At 32.9% G+C, this 23,625-nt stretch overlaps 2 protein-coding genes across 2 annotated transcripts; both read left to right on the forward strand.

Annotated features, from left to right (window-relative positions):
- The first annotated feature begins 477 nt into the window (after nucleotides 1-477).
- Nucleotides 478-10,699, forward strand: LOC117685730 (heat shock 70 kDa protein 12B-like). Its single transcript, XM_034460234.2, has 5 exons — nucleotides 478-644; nucleotides 910-1,275; nucleotides 1,427-1,651; nucleotides 5,268-5,436; nucleotides 8,884-10,699. Exons 1-5 carry the CDS (start codon nucleotides 642-644, stop codon nucleotides 9,999-10,001), a joined length of 1,881 nt encoding a protein of 626 aa, XP_034316125.2. The 5' UTR covers nucleotides 478-641; the 3' UTR covers nucleotides 10,002-10,699.
- A 1,099-nt stretch (nucleotides 10,700-11,798) lies between these two features.
- LOC105337577 (uncharacterized) lies at nucleotides 11,799-21,078 on the forward strand. The gene is made up of 9 exons (XM_066071415.1): nucleotides 11,799-12,550; nucleotides 12,832-13,049; nucleotides 13,142-13,237; nucleotides 13,330-13,760; nucleotides 15,189-15,194; nucleotides 17,804-18,306; nucleotides 19,294-19,511; nucleotides 19,785-19,880; nucleotides 20,491-21,078. Exons 1-9 carry the CDS (start codon nucleotides 12,064-12,066, stop codon nucleotides 20,896-20,898), a joined length of 2,463 nt encoding a protein of 820 aa, XP_065927487.1. The 5' UTR covers nucleotides 11,799-12,063; the 3' UTR covers nucleotides 20,899-21,078.
- The last annotated feature ends 2,547 nt before the right edge of the window (nucleotides 21,079-23,625 follow it).

Raw genomic sequence — 23,625 nt, forward strand, 5'->3', positions numbered from 1 at the left:
CTTCTTCAACTGTGAAATTCACTGCCCATGGGCCAGAGTTTCAAAGTATAAAAGCGGAGTCAACAGTCAGAGGAGGTTAAAAGTTTTAAATTAGACTATAAAATGAAGCTAAAATTGCAAACATAAAACTTCCTGACTTGTCAATCGTCGGTTATCGTACTCAGGTGACTGTAAAGGCCTGTGGGCCTTTGATTATAACTCAAAATTCAAAGACATTAGAGATGCTATTAAATTCTTCAGAAGTCCTAAATTATTTTTGATGAAGAACATATTATGCATTACAAAACAAAGTATCATTTTGCAAAGATATATTTTTGAGACCGATGGATAAATCGACATTAAAATCCAAACGCTCGACTGTGTTTGTAAATCAGTTTAACGGGGACAGCCGAGTGTCTGGTTGTACGAAACTTTATCTAGGTTTTTTAAATTTTAGTCAAGTTATGTTAATGCATTAGATAACTTACCTGTATATTAAAGCCCACACGGCGTTCCATTACATATATTCCAAAATGGAAGGATGTGAAAATGCTTACAGGTTTATAAAATCACTGCCTGACTCTTTAGTGATACACATAAAATGTTACAGAATTATTTAGTTTCGGGGACGATCGCCTTTAAATTTTATATTTGAAACAATAATGGTAAGTAATTGTTAACCCTTTACCTGTTTTAATATATTTGTGCAAAACGAAACTAGATTGTATTCATATATCGACCACCATGTTTAGGGAACTTGTACCTATTTTTCAACTGTAAAATCTGATATAATATAACTCTCATAACTCTCAGTTATGTTTAAATTGATTTTTGTATCATCTCATTCTAAGACACTGTTCCGTATTTTCCGGTGAAATAAGTCGGCTTTTTTTAATCGTGTGTCCTTATATAAACTCAATATATTCACAGGCACAGCAAAATTTGAAAGACATAAAGTCAAAATCTACAAGACCTGCTGTTGCAGCAATTGATTTTGGAACCACTTATTCAGGATTTGCTTTTTCGTGGAAACATGACTGGAGTAAAGTACAAGTCATTGAAAATTGCAGTGGAAATTTTCTGTCGATGAAAGTTCCTACCTCTTTGCTTTTGAACCCAGATAAATCATTCGCAGCTTTCGGTTTACAGGCCGACACAAATTATACTGAAATGGCAGAAAAAAATGATTCTGATTCCGATTCAGATTCAGAGGACAATGGAGAAAAAACACGAAAGGAAGATTATAGGAATTATTATTACTTCCATAGATTTAAAATGTTGCTTCATGAGAATAAGGTACATGCAATGTATAAATGCATTTGTAGTTTAAGGAAATTTGATAATTATTGTAAGTGTAAAGACAAATCAATGTACATACAGTATTAAATGTAAGTATCAATTTACTTTCATTAAAAAATAGACATATTTATTTTATTTTTTGTTTTAGAAACTGCACCGAAATTTAATGATCAAAGATGTCATCGGGAAAGAGATGAAAGCAATGGATGTTTTTTCCATTTGTATTAAATATTTGAAAAATGCCATGTTATCTGAGATGAACTTACAACTTGCAGAGGGTCAAATCATTGAAAATGATATTGACTTTGTGTTAACAGTTCCTGCAATATGGGGAGATGAAGCAAAACTGTTCATGCGTGAAGCAGCAATAAAAGTAAGTTGTGTGTGAGTTGTAGCAATAACAGTGTGTGAAAGAAACATAGCTGTTTTAAGGTAGAGATTGTTAGGTTACACCAAAAAAACTACCCATTGAAATTTTCTACATTTTATATATGTTTAAGTTGAAACATTGTTTGAAATTATACTAGAATATTATACAATGTCATCAAGCGAGTTTTAGAGAATTAGGTAATTTCAGTATGACCTCCTCCAGCCCCTAAAAAAACTGAAAAAGTAAGATAAAATAAGTGTATACGACCATATAAGAATGGCCATAAAACATTTATTGGAACACATAATATCATTTGTCATATATATTTTCAAAAATCATTCAACACAAGTTAAAATTTGATATCATTTTTATATTTGGTAAGATATGTATGATAAATTGGAAACACCTTACCAAAGCCATATGGTCAAATTTGCATGAAATATCAGATCTGCAATACACATAAAGTCATGCTTTTGATTTGACTGAGAAAAAAAATATCCATCAAATTTCTCATTTCACTCCACAATATAGTTAGTCAATAGATATTTTAAATTTCATGAAAAAATAATACCCCCAAATGGAGTTCAATCTAATGCTGCCATTACTTTTATGAACCCTTACCCTGTTCAACATTAGGTGCATTATTGAAGAATTATTGTTATCAATCATAAATACAAAGAATTGATTGGAAAATTTGTAACAAATATGTGTAAATTCTGTGTAATAAGTCATTTAAAATACAATATTTGCTGTTAGTAAAACAAATAATTCTCATCCAACCAAAAAATTGGATCATTGACATTTCTGCACTTAAAAACTTCAAGATAATAATCTTTACAGATATTCAGATAACTACACTGTTTGTCACCTAAAAAATGAAGGAAATGTCAAAATAGATTAAAATTGACTAATCTTATAAAATAAGACTTTAACATGTAATTTAAATTAATCTTATAATTTATAAACATATAGTTGTAATATGAATTTGAATCATTAAAAAAATTCATGTCAACAAAAGATCATCAACAATTTTCAAAACAAGTACTTCATGATTTATCAAATATTGGAAATTAACATTTGTTTTCTACATTAGAATTAAAGTCTGAGTGTGCATAGATTATACACATATTCTATAATCTTATAATCAATTACAATTATTCTATAATCTTATAATCAATTACAATTAAACAATCTTATTCTTCTGAATGTGTGTCCTCAAAGAGAGTTTGGAAACAACGTACAGTCTTCCCTTTAAAACCACGCTCCTGAAGAATGCTTTTAACACCAGCATTTCGATCTCTCTTGAATGAAAGATGTAAATGGTTTAACCCAAGTCCAGAGTTTGCAAGCCATCTTGCTACAGCCTTTGAAATTTTCTTTTCCAAAACCAGTGATGCATAGCTGGCTTCCAATTTTGCCAAATGAAAGGGAAATATGTCCACATTTCTGCAATGACTGTGCAGTTTTTCTTCAAACAACTGGTATAAACTCTTCACATCTTCTAAGGCATTATGTGCATCATAGTCCTTTCCAAGAAATGCTCTAACCAGAGTGGACTGTTTGTAGTTTGGAATTTCACTTTTGGAGAAGACTTTTCTTGCTAGTTTAATTTTAAAGTGTCTATGCACCCACTGATTAACTGTAAAAATGCAGCCAAAAGTCCAAACTCTTCCAGTAATCTGGACAAAATTGGAACATCATACGATCCAATATTGTGTCCTATGAGGACAGGGGAACTCTTTGATTTAAGGAAATCAAAATAACTAAGCAAGGCTTGATGTATGTGAACACTGTCTATTTCTTTTCCATATCGATACATTTGATTCTTTTGGAAACAGTAGGACAGCCCTGTGATATCAGTTGCTTTTTGGCTTATTGGCTGACGCGGATCAAAGTAAACATTAAAGGAATCCTTGCCATCATTTGCAGAGAGCTGTGTAATATCAGAGGACCTTGACAACCCTGTTGCTTCAATGTCAAAAGCAATGAATGGTGTCTCCTTGGAGAGAGTTGCAATGGATGGAATCGATTCAATGTCAGGAGACATTGTAGCACTTGCATTCGTCTGATACGTCTGTCCCTCTTTTACAGTCTTCACTGTCTCCTGTTGGAAATTCTTTTTCTGAAAAGTAGTAAATAAATTCTGTTAGAACATTACTCACATAATACTTAAAATAGAATATATTTTATAAACCTCAATATACTAAAAATAGATTTTCATGACATAATTCTAGTTTTGGCATGTGCGACACAGTAAACATCACAATAGGATACCAATGCCCAATCGCAACTGACCTGATGAGAGAGTATCGACCTTGAACTTTGTCCTTGGTCCATATTCCCTCTTCAGGTTTATAAACCATGTATTGACCTTATCTTACCTTATAATATACAGCATAATACAAAACTATATTATACAAATATTGACTGGGGTTGAGGGCAACATTGATTATATTAGCCCCCGAGGGACGAAATGTTGCCCGACGCGAAGCGGAGGGCAATATTTTCGTCCCAAGGGGGCTAATATAATCAATGTTGCCCGAAAACACAGTCAACATTTGTTTTGTTATATGAAGAAAAAAACCAAAATTTAAGAAAGTAATTGAAAACAGATCGCCGTTATTTTCTCAGCTCAACATAGAATTCACGAATTCAATTTTGTGCATTTCCAAAATATCCTCAGCATCAAACGGTCACTGGTGATATTCCGCCGACCGTAAGAATTAACATACAAATGTTCTACCTGATTTTACTTCACAGTAGTTTGCAAATCCTTATATCCGTTATGATAGCAAAATGATTATTTGTCGTTATGTGCTCAAATGAGCTGTATGACTAATTTAGTTTTTATGTAAACACCAACTGTCTGTCATAAAGAGCATGGCTTTTTTTTTCTTTTCTTTTTTTTGTGTATACATACAGGTGTATCAACCGTAAGTCAACATTCCAAGACTTGAAACACGTTATTTATAAAACGTCACTAAATTGCATATTTACGAACCTTTAGAAACTGACAACCTTTCGAAAAATAGTAACTTAAAATTAAATTATTCCAAAATAGCAAGGGTTGTAGATTTCTTTTTTTCCAAACGGATCAATCTATCGAACCTCGCATATGTTTAAAGAGGACACAAAGCTTTTATTCGAGTGACCGAGAATTATATACTTAGAATTATTGTAAATAATTACATATATTTAAACTAAATCAAGTAAAAAGCTGGGAGAAGAAGCTCTTTTTAAGGTGGTATGGGACACCTCTATTTTGTGGCGTGCTTCCTACCGAAATAATGAAATCAAATATAATTTTATAAAAATTCAATGATTTTTTCGCCAAATGGTCACCTTACAATTTGGCGAAAAGGGTTAGAATGTTGACTTCCAATCTATAGGTCATGAGTCTAATACATGTAGCATAATTCTTAAATCCCACAACGGCTTTTATAATTCTTACCTTTCCAAAAAAAAAATATTTTGGTCAAATATTGTAAAATTTGAAAATTCAGACCGTGGAAGTATTTTGATTATAATGTACTTGAAACTACTTTAATACAAATGTATCAACAGGAGTCCAACACCACCTTAAAAAGGCAAAGACATTAAACATTCGACTCTTTTATAGGCTGGAATAAAAACAAACCAACTAACTCTTGCCTTGGAGCCAGAGGCCGCTTCAATTTACTGTCAACACATGTATCTAGTAGACAAGAAGGATGGGTCTTCTGACGAGGATGATACATTCAAAAGATCAGTTGAAAAGGGACAAAAATATATGGTAGTTGATCTGGGAGGTAAGCATTGTTTTAATCCGTAAAATTGTGCGATTTAAATGATATGTCGTAAAGAACAAGGTACAATTTCAGATATATTTTGCTCTGTTTTAGAATGAATTTTAAAAATATCACAAAAAATTGAAGTGTAACGTTTATTTACACAAAAATACCCATAAATTAAGAATCTATAAATAGTTACGTGATTAGACTTTCACAAGGTTAAAGGGACTTAGACACGATTTGACTTAAAATTTTCAAATTTTATTTTTTCATTTTTAATGTTTATAATGATAAATATAGAAGTTTATAATGCTATGTCAAAATTTGAAAGTCAAATATCAAGTGATAAGCAAGTTACAGAGTTCATAATTCGTTGTTGTGTAAACAAAGCTCGAATATTGTCATTTTTACATATGTGTTGCATTGGTGTAAGTTTTAATCAAATGTATCTTTCTTTTGTTGATAATAGTATTTATGAAGATATTGAGTTAGTTTAAATTGTTTTTTACATGTCATTTTGTCTAAGAAATGGCAATTCTCTATCTTACATTTTTTGTAAACAACTATAAGACTCGAGCTTTGTTTACATAATAATCAATTCGTACCTGTGTATCGCGATTGTAACTTGACTTTAACGTTCAATATTTTGGTCAATCATTTAAAATGCACCAGTAAACCATTTTATACATAAAAAATGAAAATAAAATTTTTGATCCCAAATCGTGTCCAAGTCCCTTTTAAGTGTGACGTCATAAACAGAGCATTTTCCCGTAATTTTCATAAAACTGAGCAGAAGACACAAGTTTCTTAGTGGTTTTTTGAATAGAAAAAATGACCGCAGCCGTCGCCCACGATGAAACTCATATTAAAACTTTATCATGTGATATCACATAAACTACATAATTATATCAATTTCGTTGTGGGCGACGGCTGTGGACACATTTTCGTCTTCAAAAAACTACGAAAAAATATGCCATTTTTCATAATTTTTTATTAAATCTTAGAAATATGCCAAATGTCTAAGTCAAAATTATTTCTTGTAACAAGATAAAGGCTTTTAACCTGGTACTTTATATACACACATGTTCAAGATGGTATATGTGTGTACATGTTTTTATGAGATTTAAACAACTTTTGAATTTTAGAGCAAATATTGAAAGAAACTGTACCTTCTTCTTTATAAAAACTATTGGTATTGTTTACGACTATTTTACGAATTTACATGTAATTTATTTTGTGATCCTCGATTTGTTGATATTTAATCACGTTGTCTAAAAGACAATAAAATCCATGGGGTTAATTTTGTAAAGAGAAATGACGCTTATAGTAAATTGTAGCAATAATTAAATGATATTCTTAAAACAGCATGCCACTAATCCGTCTATGCAGCTTTTCTAGTAGCTGTAGGTCTGTAGCTCCCTATCTTAGATTTTACACTTTTAAGACACCCTACCAACTCTTAAAATTTTTGTTGTAAAATTTCATTCCATTTGTATATAGTTTGGGCATGATTTAAAAACTCTAAAAATACGTTTTACAGCAAATATTCTTCATTTGGTTCAGCATAGTTTTTTCTTATCATAATTAAAGTGTGCTTAGACGAATAAAATTTGCTGGCCGTCATAAAAATGACGTTAAGTAAGTCAAAATGGCGATTCAAAATGGAGGGCAGAAAAAATTTAATTCAGTTTTAAAATCTCAAAAGAGGGAATAAATAACAACAAGCAATAATGAGTTGGTGCAGCATACATATAGTTTTACATTGGGGTTAATTCGGTCAAAATGGACATTTAATTGGATGGTAGCCAAATTTCAATTATTTTTTTTTTAATTGTTTTTTTTTTTTTGCCTTCTTTTCAAAAGTGGAGAGGACAAAGCGTACGCGCGTAAGACCTTAACATTTTTTCAATTGTAAAATTACGCATGTAATGTATCACTTCTTTTATGTTAATCTATGTGGTCTTTTTTATGTCTGGATTAATCTAAGCTTTTCTTGTACCAACTGGCTAAAATCTGTTAAGAAAGAAACTATCTTCAATTAGTTTTTACAAAAATAGTTCAGAAATGTAAAAAAAAAAATTCACCCAATTGTGCGAATTACAGATTCTTCAAGAAAATCATTTGACAAGAGATTTATCTTAAGAAACTTCCAAAACATTTAAGTGTCATTTTTACAAAATGTAGAGCCTGTAATCATAAATTACCAATTGAAAGGATTAAGTGCGGTTTTATGCAATATTTGCCCCCCAAAATCAAAGTTCTAGAAAGAGCTTTAAAATAAGGTGAAAGATAGTTCAAATCATATTGGAAATAAAGGTGTAAAAGATTATCACCACAGTGACGTCATAATGTAGAAATGACGTCATGAATATTGCATGTTTTTGATAAATTGATGTTTTGTGGCAATAAATGGGTGTTTTCCAATGATTTTTCGACTGGGAAACATCGAGCGCAGGCTTGCTCAAGTACCATTTTTTAGTATGATATGTATAACTATCTGAAGAAAAACATATGTTAAAATCGCACTTGAGCAGACCTGCGCTCTATACTTCCAAATGCAAAATATAGAGCAAAAATAAGAATATCTTCATTTGTTTGCAAATTTGTTCATTATGTAATAAAAACACATTGGGTGACGAGTACCGCTACGTTATGAAATGTCAGGCATTTTCTTTAGTCCGCAATAAATTAATTAAGGAAAGATACTTGTGAAATGTTTAAAACACTTATAAATTTGGGAATCGTATGAATACAACAGAAATTGATTTATTGAAAAATTTGTCCGTATTCGTTTAAAAAAATATTAGCTCGATTTATTCAAATTTTTCTATTCTTCCTAACTTAACCCTGCATTCATATTTTTGAAAATAATTTTTGCTTTTTGTACTTTATGCACCATTGATATGGTTTGATAGAAAATAAACTTTCAAACATTCATATTCTCGAAAACGACGTTAAATGGGTCTTAATGGTGATTAAAATTTGCAAGACAGCCAGATTTCCTAATTCTCTTTTTTAAATTATTCTAAGGATTGATTTCGTGAAGGGAAAGGTAAGGTATGAATGCAAAAGTGCCCTCTTGCAGTGAAAATTCCTTCACAAATTCAGAAACAAAGATTCTTAATTCAAAAATAACTCGTATATTGTTATCATACCTAAGTTAGACAAAACAGGAGAAGACTTGCAGTTTTTTAAATAAAAAGTGTTTTTTCCATTGGCAAAACAAATTTATTGCATTTTTTATCGATAATATGAAACTCACAGATTTCTCCCATTTAAAAACTTTCAGAAGATATTAATCAAACTTGACTCTTCCCAATTTAAATCGCAGTTCTTACCAATTTAACACCATTTTCTTTCATATGATATCACTGACGACCTTCTGGCGACCGAAAGGTATAAAAGAAAGTTTATATTTTATTTATTTATTGTTTTAATGAAGAGTCATTGATTTCTCTTAATTAGGTGGTACTGCTGATATCACAGTTCATAAAAGAACAGCAGATGGAACCTTGGAGGAGTTGTATCCTGCCACTGGGGGTCCTTTAGGTGGGACCTCGGTGGATAGCGAGTTTGAAAAGATTTTTGAAGAAATCGCGGGTAAAGATATTCTGAAGTCATTTGCAGAAGAAAGCATGGAGGATTATTTGGCTATGTTGAGAGACTTTGAAGCTAAAAAACGTGACAGTTCGGGTGCAAACAAAAGCGACAGTTTGGATGCAAACAAAAGTGACGGTCCGGCACAAGACCCAAAAGTTAGAATAGTTATTCCATTGAAATTAAATAATTATATCAGGGAGAGAATACCAGGTGGTATATCTAAGGCTCTTCAGATGTCAAATTATAAAGGAAGCATTACCTATAACAACTACAAATTGTGTTTGAAATTGCCAATATTTCAAAACCTTTTCCAAAATGCAATAGCTGGTATCATAAAGTGTGTTGCAAAGGTATTAGCTAACAAGGATTTTGACGATGTCAAAAATATAATTATGGTCGGCGGGTTTTCAGAATGTAAGTTTGTTCAAGCGGCCCTTCGAGAAAAATTCAAGACACGTGATTTTATCATACCTGCCGATGCTGGACTTGCTATCCTAAAAGGCGCTGTATATTTTGGTCATCTTCCAAATGCAATTTCGCGGCGTGCCGCGCGCTATACATATGGAATTCAAATTTGTCGAAAATTCAAGCCTGGAGAGGACCCAGAACACAAAAAAATTACGGTTGGAGGAATGGAGCGATGCAAAGACGTTCTGCACCCCTTAGTAAAACGTGGAGAACGAATTGAACCTGGCTGTGAATACCCTGTTGTGTGTCATTCATTGAAACCCAGTCAAGGAAAAATAGAGTGTGGAATATACGTATCGAAGGAGGTAAATCCTAAATTTGTGGACGAAGAAGGCTGTCGACTACTTTGCAAAGTCTCAGTCCAGTTACCACCAGGCGTAAATAATGCCGAGATAGAGGAAATTATTACTTTTGGTGAAACAGAAATTACGTTTCGTGCCAGACAACTTGAAACAGGTCGCTTATTTGAAACCACATTTGACATGCTTGATGAAAACAGTAATTCGAAGAAATAAGCAGTCATGTACTTTGTTAAATGACAAAAACACAAAAGAGATTAAAATAAAAATACGATTGCATTTCGCATGATTTCCTTGCAAGATCAGTATCCACGTCTGTCAATTAACCAAAATGTTATCAAAATGAATAATTATATTGTTTTGTGTTAAAATGACAATTGTATTTTATAATTAGTCTGAAATTCACATGTATTATCAATAGGTGGGGTTTGCTGACTGCCTGTCTGAAAAACCCTAGGATTTATTTTTCCTAGCATTTTTAATCAAAGCTCCGCCGTATACATTGTGAGACTCTCTATGACTTATTAATTATTATAACAAGGTAAAGTTTAGTGTGTACACATCTGTTATAGACAAGTGAAAATAGAAATGTTTAAAGACAACTTAAATGTAAGAAGAACAATTCTGAAAGAGGTGGTGTTCAAATATATTTATTATTCAATGTCTCTGAACATGTTACATGTTGAAAGATCTTCATTTCACTCACATTAGAATTAATCAATAATATGGAATAAGGGCAGATATGTCTAAGCATTCATATATCTGATTTTATACACTTGTATAAAAAGTACTATGAAATTAAGACCATTGTTAAATTGATATAAACATGGCATACGAATGTGTTCAAAAATACAGATAACACTTCTGTGTCGGAATAATCTTACTTTATAGTGACATTGTTTTTTAAATAAATGTCTGTAAAAAAACTTCTTCTCAAACATTGTTGTTCTTTTTGTGTTTGTTTGGTTTTGTGTGTGTGGGGGTTTTTTCTGTTTTTTTGGTTTTTTTTTTTTGGGGGGGGGGGGGGTGCATACTTATTTTACTTGCCCATGCATGTGAACTATAATACTTTTATTAGTTAGTAAAAAGACATACTAGCCATTTATATGATAGTTTATATAATCATAGATTACATTTTAAATTTTAGGGAATCTTGTTTGGGCTTGGACGCCGTTGAAGCTCTGCTTTTGTATGTGTAAAATTGCATCAGTAAATCAACAAACTCAAATTTATAACACTAAAAGACTATGAAGGTTGGTTTCCAGTTCAAGTATGGCATATGAACTTATGCTTTATACTAAACCATGCCTATATCAAATAAGAAATATAATACATTTTACACCTGATATTATCAAGCACCTCACAAATAGTTTGATATTTGTTCAGTAACTTATTATATACGTTTAAACATTAAAAAAAATCTTATAAGGGATAAATTGTTGTTCAACATGAACAAAACTTTGCCGATCGTACACATTGAGTTAAAAAAAACGCAGAAGTCATGTGAAGATGGCTCAGGTGAGCGTCATGTAGATCAGGGTTTGTTTGACCTGAAGATTATACATGGTTACATGTAATTGCCTTGATAAAAACGTAATATTAAAATATCGGTAAACACTTTATGAGGCAAAATGCTACATGTAAATAAATTAACAAATAACATTTTATTATATTCTTAATTTTTTCATTATAGGTCATGCTTTCCTGTTCACTTATCATACATGCAGACTGTTAAGGCTCAATGATTCTTCATTCACATATAGTTAGCATTTATTTTTATCGCAAATAAATCATTTGCGATAAAAATGAATGCTATAACTAGATGTAAATGTAGAATGAATATACAACAGAATTTTGTACATAAAATAGTTAATTAAAAGCCATCCACAAATAGTTAATTAAAAGTCATCCTGAGATAACCTACATGCACATATAGAAACGACGAGGAAAGTATTATTTATATGATATATAATAATATTATGTTTCCGTCCTCAATAAAGGGAAAACATGTTCTATATTCTTACATGTAGGAAATGCTCAACCTTTGGATGATCGCCACGCTGAGAGACATACCGGTATTCATGTGATTTTACGATTACAATTGTCTGATGTATAGTTATCTCAACTCAAAGTAGGTCATATCTCCTCTATGTATATTTAAATTATTAAAATGATTCACTACACTCGCTGATTTCTCACATTTCACACGATGTTGGTTGGAACGACATAAGAAAAAATATCAAGTTCTAGGGAAGTATATCTCGTCTCAGTCCACAACATGAACCACGAAGAAACATCCCCTCTGATGGGGAAAGGAATCGGGAACAAATCTGAGAAAGAACAGAACGGAACGATAAAAACGTCGGGTACGTTTCGTTTTCACGGAACAACACGGAACGTGATATTAGCGGCCTTGAACGTGTTCTCGAATGTCACTATGAATGTGAGCCTGCCAATATTTGCCGGCACAATGAATGAGATCGGTGGAGATACCTTTGTCTTGTTGCTGAACTCATGCGTTGTTATTGGAGTTATATTTGTGTTGACAACTCTCTTTGCCAAACGCTTCATTGACAGTTCCATCACGTTGAAGTTGGTATCTTCTCTGAAGATTGTTTTTGCTTTAGGACTATTCACGGCGCTTAATGGCATACTGGTGGTGTTCGCTAGTCCGCCTGATCGAACACCTGGATACTTACAGGGCATTCTGTCAACCACTGTCATACCTTACACAATATTGTGTCGACTGATATTCCTGAGGAAAGGTATATTTAAAATAGGATTCTATCTGGGGGGTTATTATATGGACATTGATATTTTATGGATAAAAAAAATCCGAATCATTTGAAACACTCATCGAACAAAGCGATCAAAGATATATATTGTATTAGATTCACACAAATGTTAAATTTTGAGTATCGCAAAACATTGACCTATTTAGTTGTCATATGCACAATATATTTGAACGATGCCTTTTCATTTAATAAGATTAAAGTGCATATTTAAATAAGATAGATGCAATCTTTAAAGTATTCTGTTTTGATAGGTATAAGTGCGGTTCGAACACTCTGTACTTGTCTAGTAATGGCGGGGTTGTTCATTACCGCCGAGCCTCAGATATTTGGCATTAACACTGATGATGACTCGAACACTGCCAATGAGTCCACGTCTGCAAGAATACTATGGCCACTGTGTTTTGCTTTGGGGTTTTTGCCTATTGGACTAATGAATGTCATTTGTGAAAAAGAATTAAAAAGTGGCGAGGTATGTTATTAAATAAACCTATCAATTATTGATTCATATAACTTGGCTTAAAACATTACACAAATACTAATTTATTTTTCTTATTTTTACAGGCAAAATCATTCAACTTTATCATGTGGTCCCAATTTGCCCAAATCATATGTATGGTGTGTCTATTTTGGACAGACTTTATTCCAGGATTTGGAATGGTATGCATTTATTTCAAAAACATTTATTTATGATATGTATATTTCTCTCATTCTTCTGTTACTTACCATAACATGTTTTTTTACTTTCGTAGGCGGGATCTTTTTCCGAGTTTTCAGACAGATACAAAAGGGGAACCACTTGCTTGGTTAGCACTAGCTCTGACTGTAAAGGACTGGTTGGAAAATCGTGGCTGTTTTTCGGAGGATACACCTTCGCCAATCTCTTTCAGTTTCTTCTCATAGAATATGCTGAGGGAGCTGTTTTTGCCGCAGTCGTACAGTCGCTTGTTGGCCCAACGGCAACGATATTTTGGACGTTCTTCCAATTCAACGAAAAGGAGAACGTGTTTAGATGGCATCCAGTATTTAACGAAACAACAGTGTTCACAATTGTGGGTTTACTACTGATGGTACCCGGTGTTATGTTATACAACTACTTCAGTAACAAGGAGGCAAAAGAAAAAGTGAAGGAAGGTAACTTCCTATACACAGACCCGATACTGACTGTTAATGCTAAAGATTAGTGGAACTTTACCAAATGCAAGCTGTATCATACTGACGACGCTGGTTATAATCTGAGTCAGTTATACTCAGTTATCCTTAATTGTTTTTGATAAGACATAAGCTAGCATGACACTCCGGTATTTTGAGATGTGATCAGAAAATGCAGATAATAAAACCAACTACCCGCGATCATTTCATTGCTTAATATTCATCTTAACATTTGTTTTGTTGTATACGGTATGAAATTAAATAAATGCTTTGCTAGTACAATCGGGAAAATTCTTTATAAAACTAAATGGCAGAGTAAGATATTTCAATTGTTGCCGTGAATATTGTTTGAAATTAACAAAAAAAGAATATATATTTAGTGACAAAAAGATGACAGGCATTTTTTAAAGGATTTAAAATCAGTTTTTATATAGTCACTTTATTGTTTACAGTTACATGTTTTCTTTTCAAAGTTTACACGCATTCATATGCAACTTTACTTTCCATCAGTAGCCACGATATTGCATTTAACATTTACAGTATGAGTTTCGTATTGCAGAGGCAGGGTTAAAGTTTTATGAAAAAGTTTGTTCGTGCATCTCTATAGAACAGCTATTTCATCAATTTACTAGAAGTTTTAATAAAAATGACTCAAACTGCAAATATTTGAGAAGTTAATGTAAATATCTTTTAATTCAAAAGCTTGTTACCAATTTTACTGATAAATAAATATTTTTTTTCTAATTCAAAGACAAATTTTTTTTACAAAATAATTTGGTTACCTAATATGATATTAATCTTCAATAAAGTCTCAACATTGACGTATTTTTCTGATCACAGAAACTTAATTCGTTGATTAAAACCCGTAAACCGTTCGCCAAAATAAATCTTTGCCATTCAAAAATCGTTTTATTTCTGAAATCTAAATCGTTATCCCCAGTTTAATTAATTATCAATCAACAACATGAACATTGTAGCTGTTTCTGTTCCATTGTTTGATTTGGTATGCCTTGAACATATTTTATTGTACATAAATACAAGGGGGATTGAGCACAAGTTCCAAAACTTAGACGACCCTCTCCCATTACATGGACATAATAAAATAGAGGTTGATGTATACACAATATAAATTTATAAAGGTCAGTGGATCAAATGGTAGTTTACACCCATGCAATTAACATGTACATTGTATATAAAATCATCAATGGTTTACAAACAGTTTTAATATCAGTTAAATCTTTCTGTGTTTTGATTATAATTATAAACTATTATAATTAATTTTTTTTACTTTCACTTATTGCACTGTCACCCCAAAGTAAAACATGACTATTCACAATGTTTTGATTTACAATATCAAAAAAATCATTAAATAGAACATATTTAGCATCTTTATATATACAATGTAATACATGTGAAAAAATAATGGTAGGTGTCTTCAATCTTCAATTATTTTTGTTAGTAATAGGTACATGTATACAGTCCTCCTCGTATACTGTAGATTCCTAATTAAATATGAGGAATTAATATCCGCTTATAATCGCGAGAAGCACCCGTTTAAAATCTCGCCATTATTTTTTGAGAGTTGAGAGCAATAAGTATTAAGGGAAAAAAGTTCAGCGCTCGCGATTTTACTACGATTCGTTGAATACCAATTTTCGTGGATTTCGTTGTTAAGTTGATCCACGAAATTAAATGTTCATTGAAGTTCAATTTTAACTAACATTTTGTATTGAGAGAATCATTGGCCACGAATTTACGTATCCTTGAAACTGTGGTTTTCAGAAAATCCACGAAAATTGGTACCCACGAAAATTAATGAAACCACAGTATATTCTCGCGATTTGTAACGTTACAGTGTGATCGCGGAATTAAGTACTCGCGTAATACAAGGAATTTACAGTAGTAGGTGTTTATCAAACTTTATCTACTGATTGTTTAACCTACTAAAACCTTCACGCTTTTGGTGCATCGACTGGGTACAAACTCGAGTGCTCTCTTGACAAGAATGAGGTAAACTTTGTAGATAACAATGGATTCATGTGTCGATATATAGGAATGCTTATATAACTCTGCTCACTTAAATTCCTTGCATGTAGTTAAGATAAAAAAATGTATTTATCACTTCGATTTCCTAGGGGGTCGTCTCGAAAGTTAACATTTTTTACTATGAATTCGAATTCTCACGTTTTCCCCTGTTTCCTGTATTTCTGCCGTGGGGATTTTTTTTTATCAAAAAATGAAAACTACTGTAAAATGTCACCAACTGGTGAAATTTAAATAAAAGCTTACCTCGTTCTTTGTTCCAGGGTTAGTATTAAAGTTAATTTTTCCTTTAAAAATTGGCATATTGTTGTTTATACTGTTGCTAATATGTGTTTCTTAATGCTCTGAAAATGAATTCTTAGTTTTATAATCCTTCGCCGCCTCAAAAAAAGGATCTAATCATGTTTTTGGTGGGTTTTTTTTTGGTTTTTCTTTTGGAGGGGGGGGGGGCTTATGCATTGTTTAAAATACCGGAAACCAATGACGCGTAAGCGCTATTTTAACATCTTAACCTATCAAAGTCACAAAAATCACAATTTCTCAACTAATAAACGTTACATACATGTATAATGTTAATTTTGTATAAAAACACAATTCAAATAAAGTTATAACTTTGCACCTACGGCTGAAAATAAAAAGATGCGCAACGTCATTCGTACTCGAACTGTACTCGGCCTCGTTAAACATTATTTAAACAATAAAATGATTTTTTTTTATTCTTGTGGGATATATGAAAGTGGCGACATTGCAGAAAAAATACACAACCCGCGCAAGCGGGTTAAGTAATTTTTTTCTGCAAAAATTGCTACCTTTATAACCTGCATGAATAATTAAAGAAAGCATTTTATTGTTTATATTTACATCTTTCTTGTGACAAATTAATAAATTGATCGTAAAAAGTTAGAAAAATTAACTAATACGTTAGATAAAAGAAACAGCCAAATCGTCTTCTATAGGAATTTGAGTCTGATATCAGCATGATTATTTCGTGCAGTCCGTGATCTCTTAGGCTGCTGAAAGTTTCGACCAATCGATATAAGGGGCGTGTAGATTTCAGTCCTGTCAGTTTCTACATACATGTAGCTATGAATGTACAATCAATTTCCGTTAGAAAGTTGGAACCTTACTTTGTGGATGTCTATCGACTGCTCAGGCATTAAATAATTGTATAATAGTCGTTCGCTACTCAAACGGTGAAGTCCCATGCATAGTGGCAGTTGATTGTACAGAATGCTTTCATTTTTTACGATTGTTCAAAGTAAAATTCATTTCAGTACTTTGATAAATAGAACCAACCGTGGCGGAACGGATTTCATTAATGCACAACCAACGGATAAAATTTTCTTGTGTCTTTTGTACCCTAGATGTCAGTTATCAACCGATACCTGGTGATGTGTAACTTGAGCATCAAGCACATTATTCCTTCGAAGTTTAAGGTTTAAACTCATTTTCCTTTTAGTGTAACATCTGTTAAATAAGTCTCATGGACAATGCGCGTGGAATTCATATACATGTATATCTAAAAGCTCTTAATTCATTGGGGGGGGGGGGGGGGGGCAAAACTCTTGTGTTTAGTATTTTGTACATCTCTCTCTCTCTCTCTCTCTCTCTCTCTCTCTCTCTCTCTCTCTCTCTCTCTCTTCAGTACCTTCTATAAAAAAAAGGCATCATATAAATATGCTCAATTAAAAAAAAAAAACTAAGTTGACACTTGATTTTTAACGATATCGCGGTGAAATTAGACAAACCTGGTTTGTTCATGTAATAAAATCCTACTCTACATATATGAGTACCTATATATTGTGTAAGTGCAATGTCCTTTGATAAGTTATCAAACAAAACTTGCATGTGACCAAAATGTATGTGTAAATAACGTGTGGGGATGTACGGAACACAATAAGTTAAGGAAGTATTTTGATGGTGAATAAAGGCACCCGAAAAGAGGAAATATCTGCAAATAATTGTCATATATCTCCGCAAATTTTACCGGAATGGCATTAAGGGATATCGATGCATGAGTGTGAGCAGATAAACGTATGGTAATATGTCGCAGGATAGAGCGCCATTATCAAACAGTGCTCAGAGTTCTATTAGACTTAGAGATATAGTCATTCTCCAAGCATGGACATCTGGCTACACAAAGAAATGGGGCCAAAATCTACGGAAAGCGATCTTTACATTGCTCTTCATCGCATGCAACCTAACCGGAAGTGTGACCCTTCCACTGTTATCAGCAACCATGGATGCGGTCGGCTCGGATAACTTTGTAGTGATTTACCACACGGCTATCATATCTAGCATTTTGCTGATTTTCGTCGTGATTTTCGTGAGGACGTGCATAAATAGAAGCATACCGCTAACTTTGGCTTCAAGTTGGAAAATAGTTTTGGCCAATGCACTGGCTAATGTGTTTAACTATATTTTGGTTATTTTTGCCAGCCCCCCGTCCAGAACCCCGCCTTACTTACAAAGTATTTTATCTATGACTGCTATACCATTTACTGTTCTGCTCCGGTTGATGTTCCTTAGGAAAGGTATGTATTAGTAATAACGGTAACTGACGGTCAGTAACTGTCCTGTTTCATGTACCTGCCAGAGTTTCCAGTTTAGGGGGTTAATTTAGCTTAAAGTTTGAAAAAAGCATGAGTTTTGCTCATCTTTCTATGGTTTTTGGCTAGAAAGGGTTTTTTTTTTTTGGGGGGGGGGGTAATATTTTTGTTGTTTTAAAACCTGTAACGGAAAATGTTATTTGTTTGAAAATGTAAGAAAAAAAATCTTTAAGCAACCAATTAAATTCCCCTACATTCAACTGATTTCTCTACAGAAAATTAAACATTATTTAAACATGCAAGATAATTACGTCAATACGAAGCATAACTAGTACAAGTGTATGTCAACATGCAAGAAAATTGTGTCGACAATCATGTTAAATTCATATGATGAATGAACCTTTCCAAATTAATTAATGCCAATATCAAACACCCAACACACATTATGTTGACAATACCTATTTATGTTAACATACTATTTATTCGTTTTGACATACAACTTGCTAATTTTGACTTGCTACATATTTGCTTTGACCTGCTAATTTTTTTTCATGCCACTTATGTATTTAAACCCTTTACTTTATTATTTTGGCATGAAACGTTTTTGCAAATAATCCGACATGCGACTTTGAATTAATTTTCATATCACCATACTTAGATAACTTTTAAGTCACCTTAATTGTTAAACAATAACGTTTCAGTTTGTTCTTCACACAAGCAATATTTGGTATTTAATCTTTTCTAATCTAAATTTTTAATACTTTTCTTACTGTTATTTGCATATTGCCTTTTGACTTGGTTATCTTGCATGTTGACAATGAAAATATAACTTGCACATAATTATAGCGGCAAAATTATGCAACTTTCACAATTTGCAAACGTGTCATCATTACCTTCAAATCCATACATATCTTTTTAAAAGAACCACTTACATTTACATATGTACATCTTTTCATTGAATCTATTGATCAGGTGTCTCCCCTGGCCGCGGTATTTGCTGTGCTGTCATCATTGTTGGTCTCTTCATCTCGTCAGAACCGCAAATCTGGGGTCTGAACACGCAACAGACTGAAAACAACGCCTCCAGCTCACTACTACAGCGAATTCTCTGGCCGATGTGTTTCGCTCTTGGATTCGTGCCCTTTGCTCTCGTCAATTTAACATGCGAGAAAGTATTGACAACAAGAAATGTAAATATTACTATTCAGTAATTTTACTTTTCATTTAGATACATAAATAAATATAAAATTTTTAGTATAATTCATTTGTTTCCAGCAAAACACAAATTATCGTTTAAGTTATAAGTATAATGTAATATATACCCTTTTCTGCATGGCACACCATGCCACGAATTGATTAAGAATATGGAGATTTAAATCTAAGTTCAACCCGTCCTTGGGTTCTTTTTTGTAGGAAATCCTGTAAATTTTGACTGACAGTATTATTAATTTTCATATTCTTAGAGCGAAGCACTAAATTTCATTTTGTGGTCTCAACTTGTCCAAATACCGTTATTGACGGGATTCTTTTGGACCGATTTTATACCGGGCTTTGGAATGGTAAGTATTTGTCAGTATTGCATACATGTTCCACTATAATTAAAATCGAATCAAACAACAACAACTAGATATGATGGCAAACTACGTAGTTAATCCAGTATTTTTGGCCTTACTCGTCCAAAAGTACTGTGGTTTGGTTATATATCGTTTGATTACAATTAAATATAGCACTAACCTTGAAACTATAGCGCTTAAAGCTCTTTTGTTAGAGTGTTAAACTAGTCAAAAACTATCAAAATGTATCTAGTTTTTAATTGAGTTTCCAAAAACGTAGTCATATAAGAGGCAATCGTCAATGGGGAGTGTTGAGAGGCATACGGACGAGTGCTTTTTTAATTAAGGAGGGGTGCTTAAGAAGAAACTATATCAAATATTTGTTCACTTGCTAGTACATCTATGTACTACTTCACAAAATTGAGCAATTATTTAATTCAGTATAGTTTCATCTAAAGAAAGATATTAAATTTTGCAAATGTAAATATATAGGTACTACTATTCGTACTATATATACATTTGTACTATTGAAAATTCATCAATCTAAAAAGAAACATTTTTAAATAAACAGGGACAAATAAAAACCAGCGAAAATATATATCCCTTTTCTCAACAGGTTGACAACTTCTCCGACTTTAGAAATCACTTCCAACGGGGTCTACATTGTTCATATTCCTCCGCCTCGGACTGCGGACGAGCAGTGACTAGGTCCTGGATATTTATCGCTGCCTTTACTTGCAGAACGTTCTCCCAGTACTTGCTGGTGCAGAGTTCGGATGGCGCCATTTTTGCATCTATCGTTGAGGCAATAGTTGGTCCGTTGGCGTCGCTATTCTGGACTCTGTATAGATATAATAAAAGTGACAACAGTATACATTGGCATCCAGTGTTTAACGAGACTACAGCTTTCTCTCTCGCTGGACTTGGTTTGATGATTCCAGGGATTATATTGTATCACTATTTCGTTATACAGGAGGAAAAATCAGAGGAAGTGAATTTAGATAATTTAATGAATACAATTTGAACTGAGGCAGTACATTGATGTTACAAATGCATATCTCTTATTTATTGCAGTGATTCCGAAATCGTTCACACTAGTTTTAAATTAAATAAATTATGATTTAATAACATTTTAAAGTAGAACAATAATATATTTTTAGGAAGTATATATGATTATACACCCACAGTATTTAAAATAACTTGTCCCTTCTTGCAGATATATTGTAAATGATTTTAAACTAAATACACTGATGAATATATCCCCCTCTTTTACCTTATCATTTCTTCTATCTATACTATCAAAATCTTCAGTTAATCTAATTATGAATCATTTACAATATACTTTCGAGAATGGGCAGACGTCGTTTACATCGCTTTACCAACTTAAAAGAAAGTGATAAGTTAAGGGTTTTTTCCATATCGCTGCAAATTCACACAAAAATAAAGTATGACAACTCTCGATGTGAAATGCATACCGGTTGTTGAAATTACAATAGTGCCTGTTTGGGAGTGTAAGAGTTGAAATTGACACCCCGAGAAAACCATTGTCAACCGACGCGAAGCGGAGGTTGACAGTAGTACTCGAGGGGTGTCAATTTCATCTCTTACCCTCCCAAACAGACACTATTTATTTTATTATACTGAATGTCTTAATGTTAAAGAAAACTTTACTGCTTTTATATAGGAATGACGTGAATTCTATGGCGAACCGTACGCGCATGATATACGCGCATGTAACAATTCGTTGTGTTACCCGTTGCCAAGTGTGTTGCTAACGCCGAGGGTAATAGAACGGATTATCAACTGCGCTTTAATCAATCAGAATTGAGTATTTAACATGAAAGTATAATAAATAATAATTGCATGTTAGCTTTAAAGCGGAAGATAAAACAGTTTTAAGATGCAAAATCAACTGAAAGGTATTTTTTAAGAGTTCCAACCATAGGAAATAAAGATATTCAAGCACGCATTGCTTTTTGAAAGTGTGTGGGGGCAGCTTCATCCAAATCATCCAAGCAATTGAAAAAGGATGAATTCTCACAATCATGAAAAAAACTCTAATTACATAACTTGATTTCAATTCAATTTTGTGTATACACACGGTTTGTTCTGGAGTCGGCGCGCAAAAACTCTGAATGAGATATTATTGCGCGTAGTCCTGCTTTACCATTCACGCAACGATTGAGATCTTGATCCGATGGTTTGAATGAACTCATCCATTAGCACAGAATAATAGGGAGGGGTCAACAACTACATATATTATACTTTGGATCGAATGATTTGGAGGAGAATTAACACACACACTTGACTAGTAATTGCTTAATAAGTAATATACATTTGTTAGACACGCGAGTTTTGTACCCTTTTCAAGATGAATGAAATCACCCAATCGATCGGAATTGGGGTCACACCCCGCTTCGGCGAATTAGTTCCTCCAGTATATGAATATTTATTTGTTCTAATCTAATCTGATGATTCTTTTGGCGATGATGATAAACCAACACCAATTACTATAATTACATTGTACCGTAATAGACAATATGTAACAATTAACTGGTTGCAATGCCCCCCCCCCCCCCCCCCCCCCGTCCAGCCTTCAAATGTGGTTAATCTATTTTTAAATCAGGATTACACACGAGCAACGAGCAAACTCTTGCTCACTGTGTTATTACATCCCATATAACATTTTCACCGTGTAGAATCACACATAACTTAAGGGGGTCGTGATCGGTGTAACACGGGGGCCGTGATTTTGAAGCGGTGAAAGTAGGTCATCGAGTATTCAAAGACTTATTATGTTTAATTAAAATCGATTTTGATAACTAAAAGTATCACACGGAAGACAGTGATTATTGATAAACTACCTTCTAGTAACATATGGGAGTTGAGTTATCTTTGGAGAAGCCCAAACACTTCGACAATATGCAGGTGGGGTAGGCGCAACGTATTACTTTCAGGGTATTTTATTCAAACTTTCGAATCCTACAGCAGAACTTACAATTTTTTTTCGTCAAAAATCATTCCATGTGAATAGAAAATCTACATTTATAAAAGAAAACCATCTCACATGTATGAATTGAGGAGTATTTGATCGAAAACCCGATGTGGCGTAGGGGGCTGTGATCATGTGGCGAAGGGGGGGGGGGAGGCTGTGATTATATATTTCATATAAACAAATTTTCCCAACAAAATACACATTTTAATATAGCGATAAACATGTGGGTATTGAATTCTATATATATTCATCGTATTTCTACTCCAGTTTTTTTTTAGAACCATTACAACAAGAGCTTGGATTTTGGGTAGTTGGTGTCAAACAACAATGTGACGTAGGCCTGTCTATTTCATTGTAAGCCACTCAGCCATTGCTCTTTGAAATCAACAACATTTGTCTGGCTTTTGAGCCAAGACTATGCAATCGGTGTATATTTTACTCGAAACCAGTGTCACTTTTAACTTGTTTTGACGCAAGAAATTGATAGTAACGTCACACTGAAAGTCCAAGACCTTTTTTTTTTAAATCTTGATAAATTATTCTATATTCATTTCAATATAGGAACCATGATAAATGTAAATTTGAAGATGGGTGAATAAAGCGTGTAAACTGCCTATATGAGGTTAAATACTATCAAATTAAAATGTCAACAAATCTCATAGTTTCTTTCTAAATTATTGAAAACATTGAATATTTACCATAACATCAATTTATAACCCCTAAATATGATAAATATTTGGAAAAGGTTGATTTAAA

The sequence above is a fragment of the Magallana gigas genome, chromosome 2, assembly GCF_963853765.1.
Source record: "Magallana gigas chromosome 2, xbMagGiga1.1, whole genome shotgun sequence".
NCBI lineage: Eukaryota > Metazoa > Mollusca > Bivalvia > Ostreida > Ostreidae > Magallana > Magallana gigas.

What these genes read in the sequence shown, in the direction of transcription:
- LOC117685730 (XM_034460234.2), top strand. An exon ending in TGCGTGAAGCAGCAATAAAA is followed by an intron (nt 1,652 to 5,267) that starts GTAAGTTGTGTG and finishes ACTCTTTTATAG; the next exon opens with GCTGGAATAAAAACAAACCA. An exon ending in TATGGTAGTTGATCTGGGAG is followed by an intron (nt 5,437 to 8,883) that starts GTAAGCATTGTT and finishes TCTCTTAATTAG; the next exon opens with GTGGTACTGCTGATATCACA.
- LOC105337577 (XM_066071415.1), top strand. Translation starts at nt 12,064, where the DNA reads ATGAACCACGAAGAAACATCCCCTCTGATGGGGAAAGGAATCGGGAAC. An exon ending in AAGAATTAAAAAGTGGCGAG is followed by an intron (nt 13,050 to 13,141) that starts GTATGTTATTAA and finishes TTATTTTTACAG; the next exon opens with GCAAAATCATTCAACTTTAT. An exon ending in TTATACCGGGCTTTGGAATG is followed by an intron (nt 19,881 to 20,490) that starts GTAAGTATTTGT and finishes TTTTCTCAACAG; the next exon opens with GTTGACAACTTCTCCGACTT.